Source organism: Mobula birostris, chromosome 13 (genome assembly GCF_030028105.1).
Source record: "Mobula birostris isolate sMobBir1 chromosome 13, sMobBir1.hap1, whole genome shotgun sequence".
In the NCBI taxonomy this organism is placed as follows: Eukaryota; Metazoa; Chordata; class Chondrichthyes; order Myliobatiformes; family Myliobatidae; genus Mobula; species Mobula birostris.
In genome coordinates, this window is record NC_092382.1 from 100,938,304 (window position 1) to 100,952,152 (window position 13,849).

General features: G+C 48.7%; 3 gene segments (V, D, J or C); 2 read left to right on the forward strand and 1 right to left on the reverse strand.

The window, feature by feature from the left end:
- Nucleotides 1–3,634: 3,634 nt before the first annotated feature.
- On the reverse strand, nt 3,635–5,013 carry LOC140208110 (T cell receptor beta variable 30-like). The segment is given in 2 exon segments: nt 3,635–4,014; nt 4,960–5,013. Coding segments are annotated over 2 exon segments (417 nt in total).
- Nucleotides 5,014–5,135: 122 nt separating this feature from the next.
- On the forward strand, nt 5,136–9,513 carry LOC140208111 (T cell receptor beta variable 30-like). The segment is given in 2 exon segments: nt 5,136–5,146; nt 9,180–9,513. Coding segments are annotated over 2 exon segments (345 nt in total).
- Nucleotides 9,514–9,849: 336 nt separating this feature from the next.
- LOC140208112 (T cell receptor beta variable 30-like) lies at nt 9,850–10,728 on the forward strand. The segment is given in 2 exon segments: nt 9,850–10,070; nt 10,430–10,728. Coding segments are annotated over 2 exon segments (345 nt in total).
- Nucleotides 10,729–13,849: the final 3,121 nt, after the last annotated feature.

Consider the following 13,849-nt stretch of genomic DNA (forward strand, 5'->3'; position numbering starts at 1 on the left):
AGACCGTATCATTGATCACCTGAGCTGGGAGAAGTTAGGGAACTTTATTTACATACTTATGTATGCAAACACTCTGCTAACCTGTTTGCCTTGTCTGGTTTTATATTACCTTATCACGTAATGATTAATAAAATAGTGTTTATAACGAGAGACTCAGACTCCAGGTGGGTTCATCTCGCAGCGCGCACGGTTGATAAGATCCCAACATCCCATGTCTCCTGTGCATCTGACATTCCTGCGTCACGGCGGGGGAAGATAAGGACTGTTTCACCGTCGACAAGGCGTAGCTGGAGCTAGAAAATGACGTTTGTTGTGGCGATTACGTCACACGTAGAATTCGCACGCTCGGCCACGGAGGAACGTACAAGATGGAACAGTACAATGCAGAAAATGATGGGCTACCTCTGTACTGCAGGAATCCGGGACCCTAAAATCGGGATGTGGTCGAGAACTCTCAGCAGACCTGATGACATCTGAGAAGGGATCCCTGGGCCTAGCTGGGGAGGAACAAAGTGTCCCCAGGATGTACCCGTCTCTCCCATTTCTGTTGGCCTCTCGTTCCATATACTTGCCAGCACCTGCGTTAAAAATGGCCCCTTCAGACCCTTTTTGGGTCGCTCCCATCTCATAGTGAACCGATGCGTTGTAATGTATTATTTCCTTAGCATTCACTGTCCCTGTGCATCTCAAGATTTTTTTCATGCGTCTTTCGAGTTATCAGTATCGAGTTTACAATTCCGCAATCGATAGAGTTCTATATCACCACCTCTCCAATTAACTCAGTCCCTCGAGTCCTGGCACCTTCCTGCTAAAACATTCTTCCGGGTTTTCCAGCTGAATGACGTATTTCCTGTTGCAGGTTAGCCCGAAGTGCACACAGATTCCAGGTACAAGATCACTAAATTCTTGTACGGTTGAAGCGAACTTATCTCTGTCTCTTTGAACTGTGTCCTTGAGGCCGCCTCAATACCCTCCTCTGCAAGTCGTTCCATACACGGACCACTCTCCAGGAGAAAAGATGTCTCGGCTCCACGCTTGAATCTCTTCCTAATCTCAAAACCGTGCTCTCTAGTTCTTGATTTACGACACATCCTACCCGGGTACGGGGGCACATTCACACTATCTGAGACCCTCCTGGTTTTATACACCTGTGTAAGATCAACCCTGGCCCAATTTCTTTTCCATAACGTAGTCCTTCGAGACCAGGCAGCATCCTCGTAACTCTTGCTCTGCACTCTTTCCGGCTCAGTGGCATCTTTCCCTACAGCAGGACGACCAAACATGAACACCGTCCTCCAAGTGCGGCCTCACCGACGTCTTGTACAACTGCAAATTGACCTCCCGACTCCCGTACTCAGTGCCCTGACTGACGAGGGTCTGAGTGTCAAATGCTTTCCTCGTCGCCGTGTCTGCTTGTGACTCCACTTTCCTGGAAGCATTTACCTCTGCTCCATGGTCCCTCTGTTCTGCAACGCTCACCAGTTCTCCAACATTCACGGCGAAAATCATATCCCGTTCTAACTTCCCAAAACCTCTGCGCGTGTCTCCAGCTTCTCTTGTTCTGCCCGGCCCCAGAATTGATGTTCACTTTGATCTAACCGTCTCAGTCAGTCTTTATAATCCACGAAGATTTGCGAATACGTGGGAAAACCGGAGGAAGCCCAGAAGGTCACGGCGGAAATGAATGCGAACGCGTTAATATCCTGACGTTACCCGCTACGCTCCTCTACCGTGCCGCCCCGTACGGAGTAAAACAGGTTCTGTATCTCTTTTCCCGGATACTGTCGGTACCAGTATAGATAATTGCTAGCGTTACCGCCGTCTGGGATGCATTTCAGCTCCACGCTCCCGCCGGGAGATTTGGAGAGAGCCGGCGTGTCCTGGCGAGCGGACTGCGACGTCGCACCTGAGGTAGGGAACGGGAAGTGAAGAGAGTTAAATTAACCGGAAAACCCGAGTACGTGGGATCATTTGTTAAAGGGGAAGGCGAGATGTCGGGAAAAACGAACATCATTGAGGGATATGGAATGGAAACTCGTTCACACCGACACTGTTTACCGCCGAGCTCGTCCCATCTTCGGGTGTCCGGTCAAAAGACCCGTAAACCTTCTAATCCAAGAACTCATCTGTAAGTAGATGAAGTTTAAACTTCCCTAATATGTCCGCCAGTATTTCAGGCAGCTGCTTCGAACGAGTCGTCATCCGCTGATATCCGCTATAATTATTCCTCTCCCATAATAAACCCGTTCCGTCACGTTTTAAGTAGCCGTTCCCCTCTCACTTTAACTCCATCCCTTATCTTCGGCTACCCCGGGAATGAAATCCTAGTCGAAGGAACCTCTCCTTGTATCTCGGGCACGCAGAGACTGGCAAAATTCTGCGAAAACTTCCCTGAACTCGTTCTAGTTTAACATCTTTCCAATAGCAAAGTGGCCGAACCCAGTTAAGGACTGAAGATTAATTATTGAGTTGGATTGTTTCTTACGCTGAAACAACGGCGCCAGGACGAGGAACAGCAACATCCTCTCTCCGGAATCCCGCTCTGTGTTGTGCGAGGGAGCGACTGGGGAAAAGCCCCGCCCATTCCGGGCATATTGCCGGCTGCGGTCACCGTCTGATGTGGCGGGGCCAATCCGCGGTATGAAGAGGTGGGACTCGGCCCGAAACGTCGACGATATGTTCGCTTCCATATCTGCGCCCTGACCCGCTCGGTTCCCGCAGCACTTCCATCATTTGCAGACTTCCACGTGTTTCGAGCGTGATAAACTTCACCTAATCCATCAACAACTGCAGCTTCCCCAGCATCGAAGACAGCTTCAACAGGCGGACCTCAGTAAGGAAGCATCCAGCATCGACGACCCCCGCCGCCTAGGACGGGTCTCTTCTCATTACTATCATCAAGGAGGAGGTACAGGGGTCTGAAGACACATATTCATCGATTCAGGAACAACTTCTTCCCCTGCTTTCCGATTGGCGCTTGAACCCATGAACACTATCCCGTTAGTTTGCACTACATTGTTTCTGTGTGTGTGTGTGTGTGTGTGTGTGTGTGTGTGTGTGTGTGTGTGTGTGTGTGTGTGTGTTTTGTATCTGTCTGTCTGTCTGTTTAATGACATAGGTGTCTCTTTCTCTAACGATTTATTTATTTACTTCCGCATTGGTCTATTTCTGTATTTATTTGCTATTTATTGTTTGTTTGTTTGTTGATCTACGTAGTCGTTTATTTATTTATAATTGCTGTCATTTACAGTATATTTCATCTATTGAACGGGACTGCTGCCAAACCAACAATGGATCGGCGGGCCGGCCGCCAGGAGAGCGGGAGCAAGTGTTGCAGGAGGAGCGGATGGTGACGGAATCTGATAGAGTCGGGAGTGGGGGTGGATTCAGCGGAGAAGAGCTGTCAGTGCCAGTCGATGTTGATCGCCCCGGACTCTTCACCGCTCCCATGTGAGGATTCGTTTCCTCAATTCACTGTCTCCTCCTTTGGCAACAGCTCGATAGGTCGTTTTCACCCTCGCACCTCGAGTTAATCTGGAACGATACCACTGCTTCTCAGTGTCACCTGCAGACTTGCTAATGATGCCTTGCACGTGTTTTTCAACAACCTTGTGCGTGTTCAGTGCAATGCAGATCAATGGTTCTCACACATCACCTGCTTCCTGTCGCCTGCGAAGGTTTTTGTCGGGCCCCGGCTTGTCTCTGAGCCACTGTGAGTACTCCAGGCGCAGTAGTAGACAGCCGACTGGCCCGGGCGCAGGCTGGTGGAGTTGAGAATGAACGTGTTTGCATCGGGTCTCCGGGCAGTGAAGCCGTCCACAGCCTCCTGCTTACTGACGGTTTGGGTCGTTATGGAATGAAACATGTACTGAATCTCCTTTCCCGGATATTGTCTGTACCAGTAGAGATAATTGCTAGCGATACCGCCGTCCAGGATGCATTTCAGCTCCACGCTCTCGCCGGGAGATTTGGACAGAGCCGGCGTGTCCTGGCGAACGGACTGCGACGTCGCTCCTGGGGAGGGGAACGAGATGTGGAGAGAGTTAAATGAACAGAAAGACCCGTGTACGTGGGATCTATGGTTAAAGGGGAGGACAGAGTGTAGGGGAAAACGAACAAGGCGATCAGTTTGAGCAGATTTCGAGGAATTCGGTCAGTGGTAAATAACGCGAAAGAATTTGTTAAAAATAGCAATATATACGTTCTAAACAGCATAAAATATTAATATGATAATTATCTCTAAGTTCCTTGACTCATTCGGTATCCAAACGACAGGTCATGGATTACTGCAGTTCAGCAACACCGGGACCATCTTGATCTTTTTAAACTGAAACAGAACTGGTTTGACCTTTAGTCGTGAATGGTTTATATTGACGTCATTATTCCCCGTGAATGTTGCTCGTCTGGTGTTCTGTGCATTTGATACTGCCGCCCGTAAGTTGGTCAAACACAATAAACTCGACATTAACTTTGACATCGCCATGGGAACGGACCCCTTCAGCCGAACCCGGCCATGGTGTCACTGTTTACAACCGAGACCGTCCCAGCTGACCGTGTCCAGCCAATCGCCCTGTGACCCTCTCCTATCGATGCACTTCTGTATAAGTAGATGATATTTAAACTTTGTTAACATGTCCGTCATTATTTCTAGCAACAACTAACCATCATCATCTGATGTCCCCTTTCAATCTCTCGACTCCCATTCATAATCCCGTGCCGTCCCGTTTTAAGTACAGTACAGTTCCCGTCCCATTTTAAATCTGTGTCCGCATCCTCGATTTTGCTGGGAATGAAATCCTAGTCCGGGCAATTTCTCCTTGATTCTTGGACACTCAGACCATTGCATTACCCTGGTAAATCTTTTCTGCACTCGTTCTATTTTAACATCTTTACGATAATATAGTGACCCAAACCTGCTTAATGATTGAAGATTAATTGTTGTGTTAGATTATTTCTTACGTTGAAGCAACGGCGCCAGGACCAGTAACAGCAACATCCTCTCTCCGGAATCCCTCTCTGTGTTGTGCGAGGTGGCGACTGGGGAGAAACGCCTCGTCTATGCCCCGCCCCATCCGGGCAAATTGCCGCCTGCAGTCACCGTCTGGTGTGGAGGGGCCAATCGGCAGTATCGGAAAATGCTGAAGAGGTGGGTGTCTGCAGGAAACGTCAACTGTCTGTTCATTTCCATGTCCGCGCTCAGACCTTCTCATATTATGTGTGTTGATTCAGATTTTCAGCATCAGCAGTTTCCGGTGTTTAGACAGTGGTGAACGCAATCAGCTCCGTCATCAACAATAGCCTCTCCAGCATCGAGGGCATCTTCAAGGGGAGAACCCTCAAAAAGGCAGCAACCATCACTAGCGACCCCAACCACCAAGGATATACCCTCTTCGCAGTGCTGCCATCGAGGAGGGGGTACAAGAGACTGAAGACACATACTCAGCGATTCAGGAACAGCTTCTGCCCCTCCGCCATCTGATTTCTGATCGAAAAATGAACATATAAACACGACCTCAGTATTTTTCCCTCCGGTGTTTGCAATACATTTTGTGTGTGTGTGTGTGTGTGTGTGTGTCTGTGTGTGTGTGTGTGTGTGTGTGTGTGTGTGTGTGTGTGTGTGTGTGTGTGTCTGTTTCTGTATGTGTTTGTGTGTGTATGTGTGTGTGTGTGTGTGCGCGCGCGCGCGCAGGTGTTTTTCATACAATGTTTCTGCTTAATTGTTTCCGCGTTTTTTTTTTCATCTGACTGTTTATTTATCTCGGTTTTTGTCTACTTATTGTTTGTTTAGCTGCGCGGTCGTCCGTTGATCTAATGTTTATTTATATTTATATTTGTTGTCTTTTTTTTAGTAAATTTGATCTATTAAAGCGGATTTCTAGCTTCAACTAACCATCATCATCTGATGTCCCCTTTAAATCTCTCGCGTCCCATTAATAATCCCGTGCCGTCCGGTTTAAAGTATCAGTCCCCGTCCCGTTTTAAATCTGTGTCCTCATCCTCGACTTTGCCGGGAATGAAATCCTAGCCCAGACAATCTCTCCTTGATTCTTTTCCATCATTTCCATCATTTGCAGCATTTCCATCATTTGCAGACTTCCACGTGTTTCGAGCGTGATAAACTTCACCTAATCCATCAACAACTGCAGCTTCCCCAGCATCGAAGACAGCTTCAACAGGCGGACCTCAGTAAGGAAGCATCCAGCATCGACGACCCCCGCCGCCTAGGACGGGTCTCTTCTCATTACTCTCATCAAGGAGGAGGTACAGGGGTCTGAAGATACATATTCATCGATTCAGGAACAACTTCTTCCCCTGCTTTCCGATTGGCGCTTGAACCCATGAGCACCACCTCGTTTGTTTGCACTACATTGTTTCTGTGTGTGTGTGTGTGTGTGTGTGTGTGTCTTGTATCTGTCTGTCTGTCTGTTTAATGACATAGGTGTTTCTTTATCTAACGATTTATTTATTTACTTCCGCATTGGTCTATTGATGTATTTATTTGCTATTTATTGTTTGTTTGTTTGTTGATCTGCGCAGTCGTTTATTTATTTATAATTGCTGTCATTTACAGTATATTTCACCTATTGAACCGGACTGCTGGCAAGCCAACAAAGGATCGGCGGCCCGCCAGGAGAGCGGGAGCAAGTGTTGCAGGAGGAGCGCATGGTGACGGGATCCGATAGAGTCGGGAGTGGGGGTGGACACAGCGGAGAAGGGCTGTCAGTGCCAGTCGATTCTGATCGTCTCGGGTATGCACTTTGTAACACGCACACAATGCCGGAGGAACAACATCTTATACTCCTCTGGGTAGCCTCCAGCCTGATGCATGAATATTGATTTCACTGACTTCCGGTAATGACACCACCCTCTCCCGCCCCCACCTGAACCACTCCGCATCTCCTTTTCCCTGGACTTTGAGCACAGGAGATGAAGCATTATGTTATAGTTATATAAGGCGTTGATGAGGCTACTCGCAAGTAATGTGCGCATTTGTCAGGGGAAGGGGTTGTGGCAGTGCCTTAGTAACTTTGAGGAAGCAAGTGGAGCGGGGAGCATTGGGGAATTCCGGTTCGCTTGTTGGCACGTTTGGGCCAGTATCTGTGCCGTTCTGATTTATGACTCTACTTGGGGAGCAAGTGGGTTAGAATTTACTTGATTTTATACATCCGTCCAGCGGAGGGCGCTATAGCACCGTGCCCAATGCAATGAAGGTGACCCATAGCTTCTCAAAGGGGATTTCTATTTGGTCCCTATCCTGTCCCTCTGCACATTATGTCCTTCTATCAAAAAGAATGCCAAACGTCCGACACCATCCAAAAGTCGACAATCCTTGTATTCTCAGATTCACGAGGATGTAAAGCAGTGACTCACACCAGCGGTATCGATATCTGAGAGAAACGCGAAGCTTGGTTGTGTTGCGGGAAGTGCAACAGGTTGTCATTGCTTACAACGGGTCATGGTTAGAATGAAGAGCTGGACAGAGGAGAGTCCGATAGGTTTCCACCAAACAAGGCAAAGGAAGGATGCGGGAGCCCTGTCACAACCAGGACTCGGTTGCACAGCAGATTCGATAATTGTGCTAGTGGATATGTACATATCAGATAATTACCTTATCACGGCGATATTTAACTCCCTACTTGTCGTTGTAGCTCTTGTCGATACTCGAGCAAAGCACAGCAACGCTACTCTGCCGGCTTGCATTTGGCCTTCCGTGAGAACAGTGGACTGACTCTGAGGACCTGAGGTATTCTGTTTGCGCTTGGATATTCGTTTCGGACGCGGTGTTCGCATCTCGTTTCATGTGTGAGAGTTTTAGTTAATAGCTCTGTTTTACCTTGCGTTCATGCTTTTCTGTTCTTTCCTTAAAATACTGTTCGCATTAAAGCCGCGTCTTTGTTTCCAGCTCTCTCAATCTCCCTCTCTCCACCCTCTCTCTCTCCATCAATCTCTCTATCTCTCACAATCTCTGTACCCTCTCTCTCTCTCTCTCTCCCGTCTCTCTGCCTCTTTCTCTCCGTCCTAATCGCCCTGAGACAGCCCTCTGACCATTAATTCGTGGTTTCCTGGGTATGCGCTTTGTTTCTTATCTGGCTGATCTGAGAAATAAAAATCAATATTCTTCTGTTCCTCAAATCACAAACCGCCTCGCCCCTCCTCAGAGAAATCCCCGGCCGATCTCACACACTGCTCGGGCCGCAGTCAGTGAAGCAGAGCGCAGCCGCTCCCTCTACTCCGCTCCGCCCACCCCGATCCCGCCCTTCAGAACGGGCGGAGCAAATCAACCAATAGCAGTGTGAGGACGTCCGTCCATCAGGCCAGAAAGGGCGGGGCCTCCTGTCCGAACTCATTTCACCCCCGAAGGCCTCTCGGAAGCGTGAAGTCAAACCTTTGAGTGAAATTTGCTGCTGTTTCTCCAGTTGATAATCCTGCTTCACGGTAAAACGTCGACCTCTTTTAGTTATTCCACAACCTATTATCTTTCGTTTTCGTTGGATCTCCACCCTCATTTTTTCATCGTGTTTTCTTTCTACCGTTCCTATTTTTTTGTCCACTGTTGTGTTTTTTTCCTTATTGCATTTCAATCACCAAACATGTTTTATTGTTTTCTTCCCTTCCTTATCCACTTGACGCAGTCATCCCTTTCCATTCTCTGTCTGTACCCATCTGCCCATTTCTCCCTCTCCCTTTCTCCCTTACTCTTCTTCACGTTCTCTGTCTTTCTATCTCATTTTCGCGATTAATCTGGGCAATATTTTAACTCTGTATTTTCCTCTTCATCTGCTCTTCTTTATTCTCTGACTCTCTTTCTCTCTTGCCTTTGTCCAATTCTTACTACATATCTCTCTTTCAAATTTAGCTCTCGCCCCTCACTCTCGTTCTCTCTCTCTGTCTCTCTCTCTCTCTCTCTCTCTCTCTCTCTCTCAAACTGATTCCCCCTGTCAGTCTTATCAGTTTACCTATCATATTGTCTGTCTTCTGGACCCAGAGCTTTTGTTTCACAGATCTCCAACCATCCTTCAATTTACTGACCATTCCCATGTATCTCCTCCGCTCCTCACCTATTCCGCCTCTCTACGCGGTCCGTCTAACCCCACCCTCCATCCGCTCCCCGCTCCTCGGTTTTCCCGAATTATTTCCCGTTCTGTAGATTATTGACCTTGCCCTTCTCCCCGTCTCAGTTCAGGTATGAGCCCGCAGGCCATCGTTCAGACTCCTCCGGCCCTCACCGAGCATCCCGGGGAAAGTGTGACTCTGAGGTGCCTCAGAAAGGGCAGCAGCAGCGGTAACGCCTTCTGCTGGTACAGACAATACCCCGGGAAGGAGATTCACAACCTCTTTCACTCCGCGGGTGTCAACACCGTCTCCCCTCAGGAGGCCGTGGACGGATTCACCGCCCGGAGGCCGGGTGCCGAGACGTTTATTCTGACCTCTCCCGGCGCGCTGCCGAACCACTCGGCCGTCTACTTCTGCGGGTGGAGTCTTCACAGTGACTCGGGGACACAGCGGCGCTGAATAAAAGCCTTCTAACGTGACAGGAAACAGCTGGCGGTGGGTTGGCCAGGAACAAGCATTTACTGTCTTCGCTATCTCTTATCACACTCTCTTGTTCTTTCTCTCTTTTTTAGTTTTCGCTCTCACCTCTCGCTATTCTTCCCTCGCTCCCCGAGTTTCCTCTCCATGTCACCTCGGGTTGTAGTCTCACCCAACCTCAGTGGATAAACCCTGTTTTTATTTACACTATCTGCATCCGAGCGGCGACCAAGCACAGGGAGCGCCACGCCTTTGAAACAACCTCACGCCCATTCGCATTCTCCGCAGATCATTGGGCGACGGCGAGCCAATCACATCCCGCGTTTGCTCACATTGTCTGCGCTTGGCCGCAGCCCACATCCTGCGTCGATCGGGTGGGGGCTGGACTGAGAGCTCATCTCGCTCACTGACTCCGCGCTTCTGCTAGTCCACTGAGATCAGACACTGAGACAAGAGCCCACGTCGGGTCCACACGGGGCAGCAAATCCCCGAAATGAGATTCCTCGCCCTTTTTCTGGGTCTTATTTTCAAATACCCCGGTAAGTAACTTCCACCTCGAATATTCGACCTTTCAACCAAGGATATCTGGAATTCCACAACTCTTTAAGATTTACATTTCGATCCAATTCCGTCATCGCCTGAATATTAGATATTTTAGTACAATAAAATGTTTATTGTGTTCAAGAGTAGTTTGAGAAATAAATAATGCCTTGGCCAGTCTACATCTACAGATAACCAGGGGCTAGGAAGTAGTCGCGGACCGAATGGAGAGCAGGTGCTCTTTTGCGCGGTCGTGCCACCGCTTTCCCTAACTCACCTCTCGCTAACTATTTCATCTCTCCTCTGTCTCCGGCTCCCTCTGCTCACTGACTGTTCTCTTCTCCCTGTGTTTGGCCAGAGGCGATTTCACAGAAGATCCATCAGACTCCGCAGGCTGTCTCCGCGCCTCCAGGGAAGGATGTCCAACTGAGCTGCACGCTATCCGGAGGCAGTAGCAACCCATACATGTTCTGGTACCGGCAATACGCGGGAGAGGCTCCACAGTACCTGTTCGAATCGGCTGGCACGAACTTTGTAACTCCGGACAGAGCCGTGGAGGGCTTCATCGCCAAGAGGCCCGAGGAAAAGACATTAATTTTGACAACCGACAAGATCTGGGCCAATCAATCGGCCCTGTACCTCTGCGCCTGGAGCTGACACAGTGACTGAGAGAAATGGGCCGACGCGACAAAAACCTCCACCGTCGACAAGGTGGGGAGAACAGGAAATGACGTTTGCCGCTGCGGTCACGTCACGCCCAAAAGTCGTATGGTTGACCGCAGAGAAATTTACGAAACGGAACAGTACAGGAAATGATGTAAATTAAGCTGAGCCCATCTGCATACGGTCCATGTTCCTCCATTCCCTACTCGCTCAGGTATCTGTCCATCTGTCTCTTATCACACCCGACACCTCCACCACCACTATCAGGGCTTTTCAGGCAGCTCTGCACATCAGCAAATGTTAGGCAGGGAAACAGGTCCTTCTCCAAGGCCGTATGACCACTCAACTCTCTGCCGCCACCAAGGTCTCATAACCCATGAAGCGTCAGTAGCGTTACATTGTTTACTATCTGAACTCGTGTTGTCAAGGTGCCGCTGTCGTATCTACCTTCAACACCATTACCACCCCTCGCAGATAATTCCAGGCACCCACCGCACTCTGTGTTGACAATGGAAACAACTTGCCCCGCATAACTCATTTGATCTCACCGTCATTGCAAGAAGATGATCATATTGTATCGGATTTATTGAGGGAAACGGTGCGGTGGCAGGCCTCTCGGGACATGTGATCAGTCCTACCCACCCGAACGTCTTTGAAATGTAGGAAGCTGTGTGAATGTGTGATCAAACCGGGGGACGACCAAGAGGTCACGTGGAGAACGTACAAACTCCTTATAGACAGCCTCGGAATTGAATCGAAGTGCTGTAACAGCGTCTCGTTGACCGTAACGCCCCTCTCGCATGTGTAAATATGTTTCTCCGGAACAGTATCCCGTCATTTGGCAAGATCTCGATGGGTGGTTTTGATCCCCGCACCTCGCGCTAATCTGGAACGATCCGTTCCTAATGATACCTTCTACGTGCTTTTTAACGAACAAGTGCGTGTTCCGTGCAGCATAGACCAATGGTTCTTACAAAACACCTGCTTCCTGTCGCCGGCGAAGATTTTTGTTGGGCCCCGGCGTGTCTCTGAGCCACTGTGAGGACTCCAGGTGCAGTAGTAGACGGCCGACTGGTCCGGGCGCAGGCTGGGGAGTTGAGAATGAACGTGTTTACATCGGGTCTCCGGGCGGTGAAGCCGTCCACCCCGTCCTCCGGAATTACTACGTTGGTAGCCGTAGAGTAAAACAGTTGCTGAATCTCGCTACCCGGATATTGTCGGTGCCAGTAGAGAACATTGCCAGCGCTACCGCCGTCCAGGATGCATTTCAGCTCCACGCTCTCGCCGGGAGATTTGGAGAGAGCCGGCGTGTCCTGGCGAACGGACTGCGACGTCGCACCTGAGGAAGGGAACGGGAAGTTAAGAGAGTTAAATGAACCGGAAGACCCGCGTACGTGGGATTATTTGTTAAAGGGGAGGACGGGATGTAAGGGAAAACAAACATCATTGAGGGATATGGAATGGAAACTCGTTCATACCGACACTGTTTACCGCCGAGCTCGTCCCATCTTCGGGTGTCCGGTCAAAAGATCCGTAAACCTCTCTAATCCAAGAACTCATGTGTAAGAAGATGCAGTTTATACTTCCCTAATATGTCCGCCAGTATTTCAGGCAGCTACTTCAATATGAGTCATCTTCCGCTGATATCCGCTATAATTAGTCCTCTCCCATAATAAACCCGTTCCGTCCCGTTTCTTACAACAATGTGTGTGTGTGTGTGTATGTGTCTGTGTGTGTGTGTGTGTGTGTGTGTGTGTGTGTTGATTCGAAGACTTTCACGTCTTTAGCGGGTCGTACGCTCAACCAGCTCCCTCCAAGATGGATTCTTAGAACAGCTTGTACTGGAGCCTACCAGAGAAAACGCAATTCTAGATTTAGTGTTGTGCAATGAACCGGATTTCATCAGGGACCTCGAGGTAAAGGAGCCATTACGAGGTAGTTACCATAATATGATAGGTTTAAATCTACAATTTGATAGGGGGAAGGGAAACTCGGAAGTGTCAGTATTATATTTGAACAAAGGGAACTACGGTGCTATGAGGGAGGAGCTGGCCAATGTTCAATAGTACATGGGAACAGCAATGGCAAGTGTTGCTGGGAATAATGCGGAAGGTGCAGGGTCATTTCATTTCAAAGAGGACGAAAGGGGAGGCCATGGCTGACAAGGGAAGTAATGGACAGTATAAAAATAAAAGAGAAGTATAACATAGCAAAGACGAGTGGGAAGCCGCAGAATTGGGAAACTTTTGAAGAGCAACAGAAGGTAACTAAAAAGCAATACGCGGAGATAAAATGAGGTACGAAGGTAACCTAGCCAAGAACATAAAGGAGGATAGTAAAAGCTTCTTTAGGTATGTGAAAAGCAAAAAAAAAAAAAAAAAGTTAAGACCAAAATTAGGCCCTTGAAGACAGAAACGGGTGAATTTATTATGGAGAACAAGGAAATGGCAGACGAGTTGAACAGGTGCTTTGGATCTGTCTTCACACGGGAAGACACAAACAATCTCCCAGATATAATAGTGCCAAAGTACCTAGCGTAATCGATGAACTGAAGTAAATTTATATTAGGCAGGAAATGCTTCCTCAAAGTTACTATGAAACTGCCTCCATTCCTTCCCCTGGCAAGTCGTTCTACAGGCTCGTCACCTTCTCCCGACCGTTATAAATGTCTTCCCTCTCACCGTAAACCTCTGACATTCCATCAAGCTGTGGACTCCCCTTCCCTGCAGAATAAAGACTGCCATCGACCACCTTATCCACAGTGCGCCTGTCATTATTATTCTGCATTCCTCTCGGGTCACGAGTCATTCTCAGAGACGCCAAGGGATAAGGACCTAGCCTGCAGACGTCTCACTGTAAGTGAGGACGTCTTGTCGTGACAACATATTTTCTGCACTCTCTCTCTAGCTCAATCCTGTTTTCCTGCAACAGTGTGACAAAATGATAAGAATCTCTGCATGAAAGCTCCTCTTTCTCTGACGACTCAAGGATGCATTCGTCTCCGTGGAACTGTTGACCTTCATTCACGATGACATCTTCCCTGCACTCTCTGGGGATTAAGCACGTTTTCCAACAACAGGGTAACAAAAATGCGCACATTACTTGAGAGTGGCCT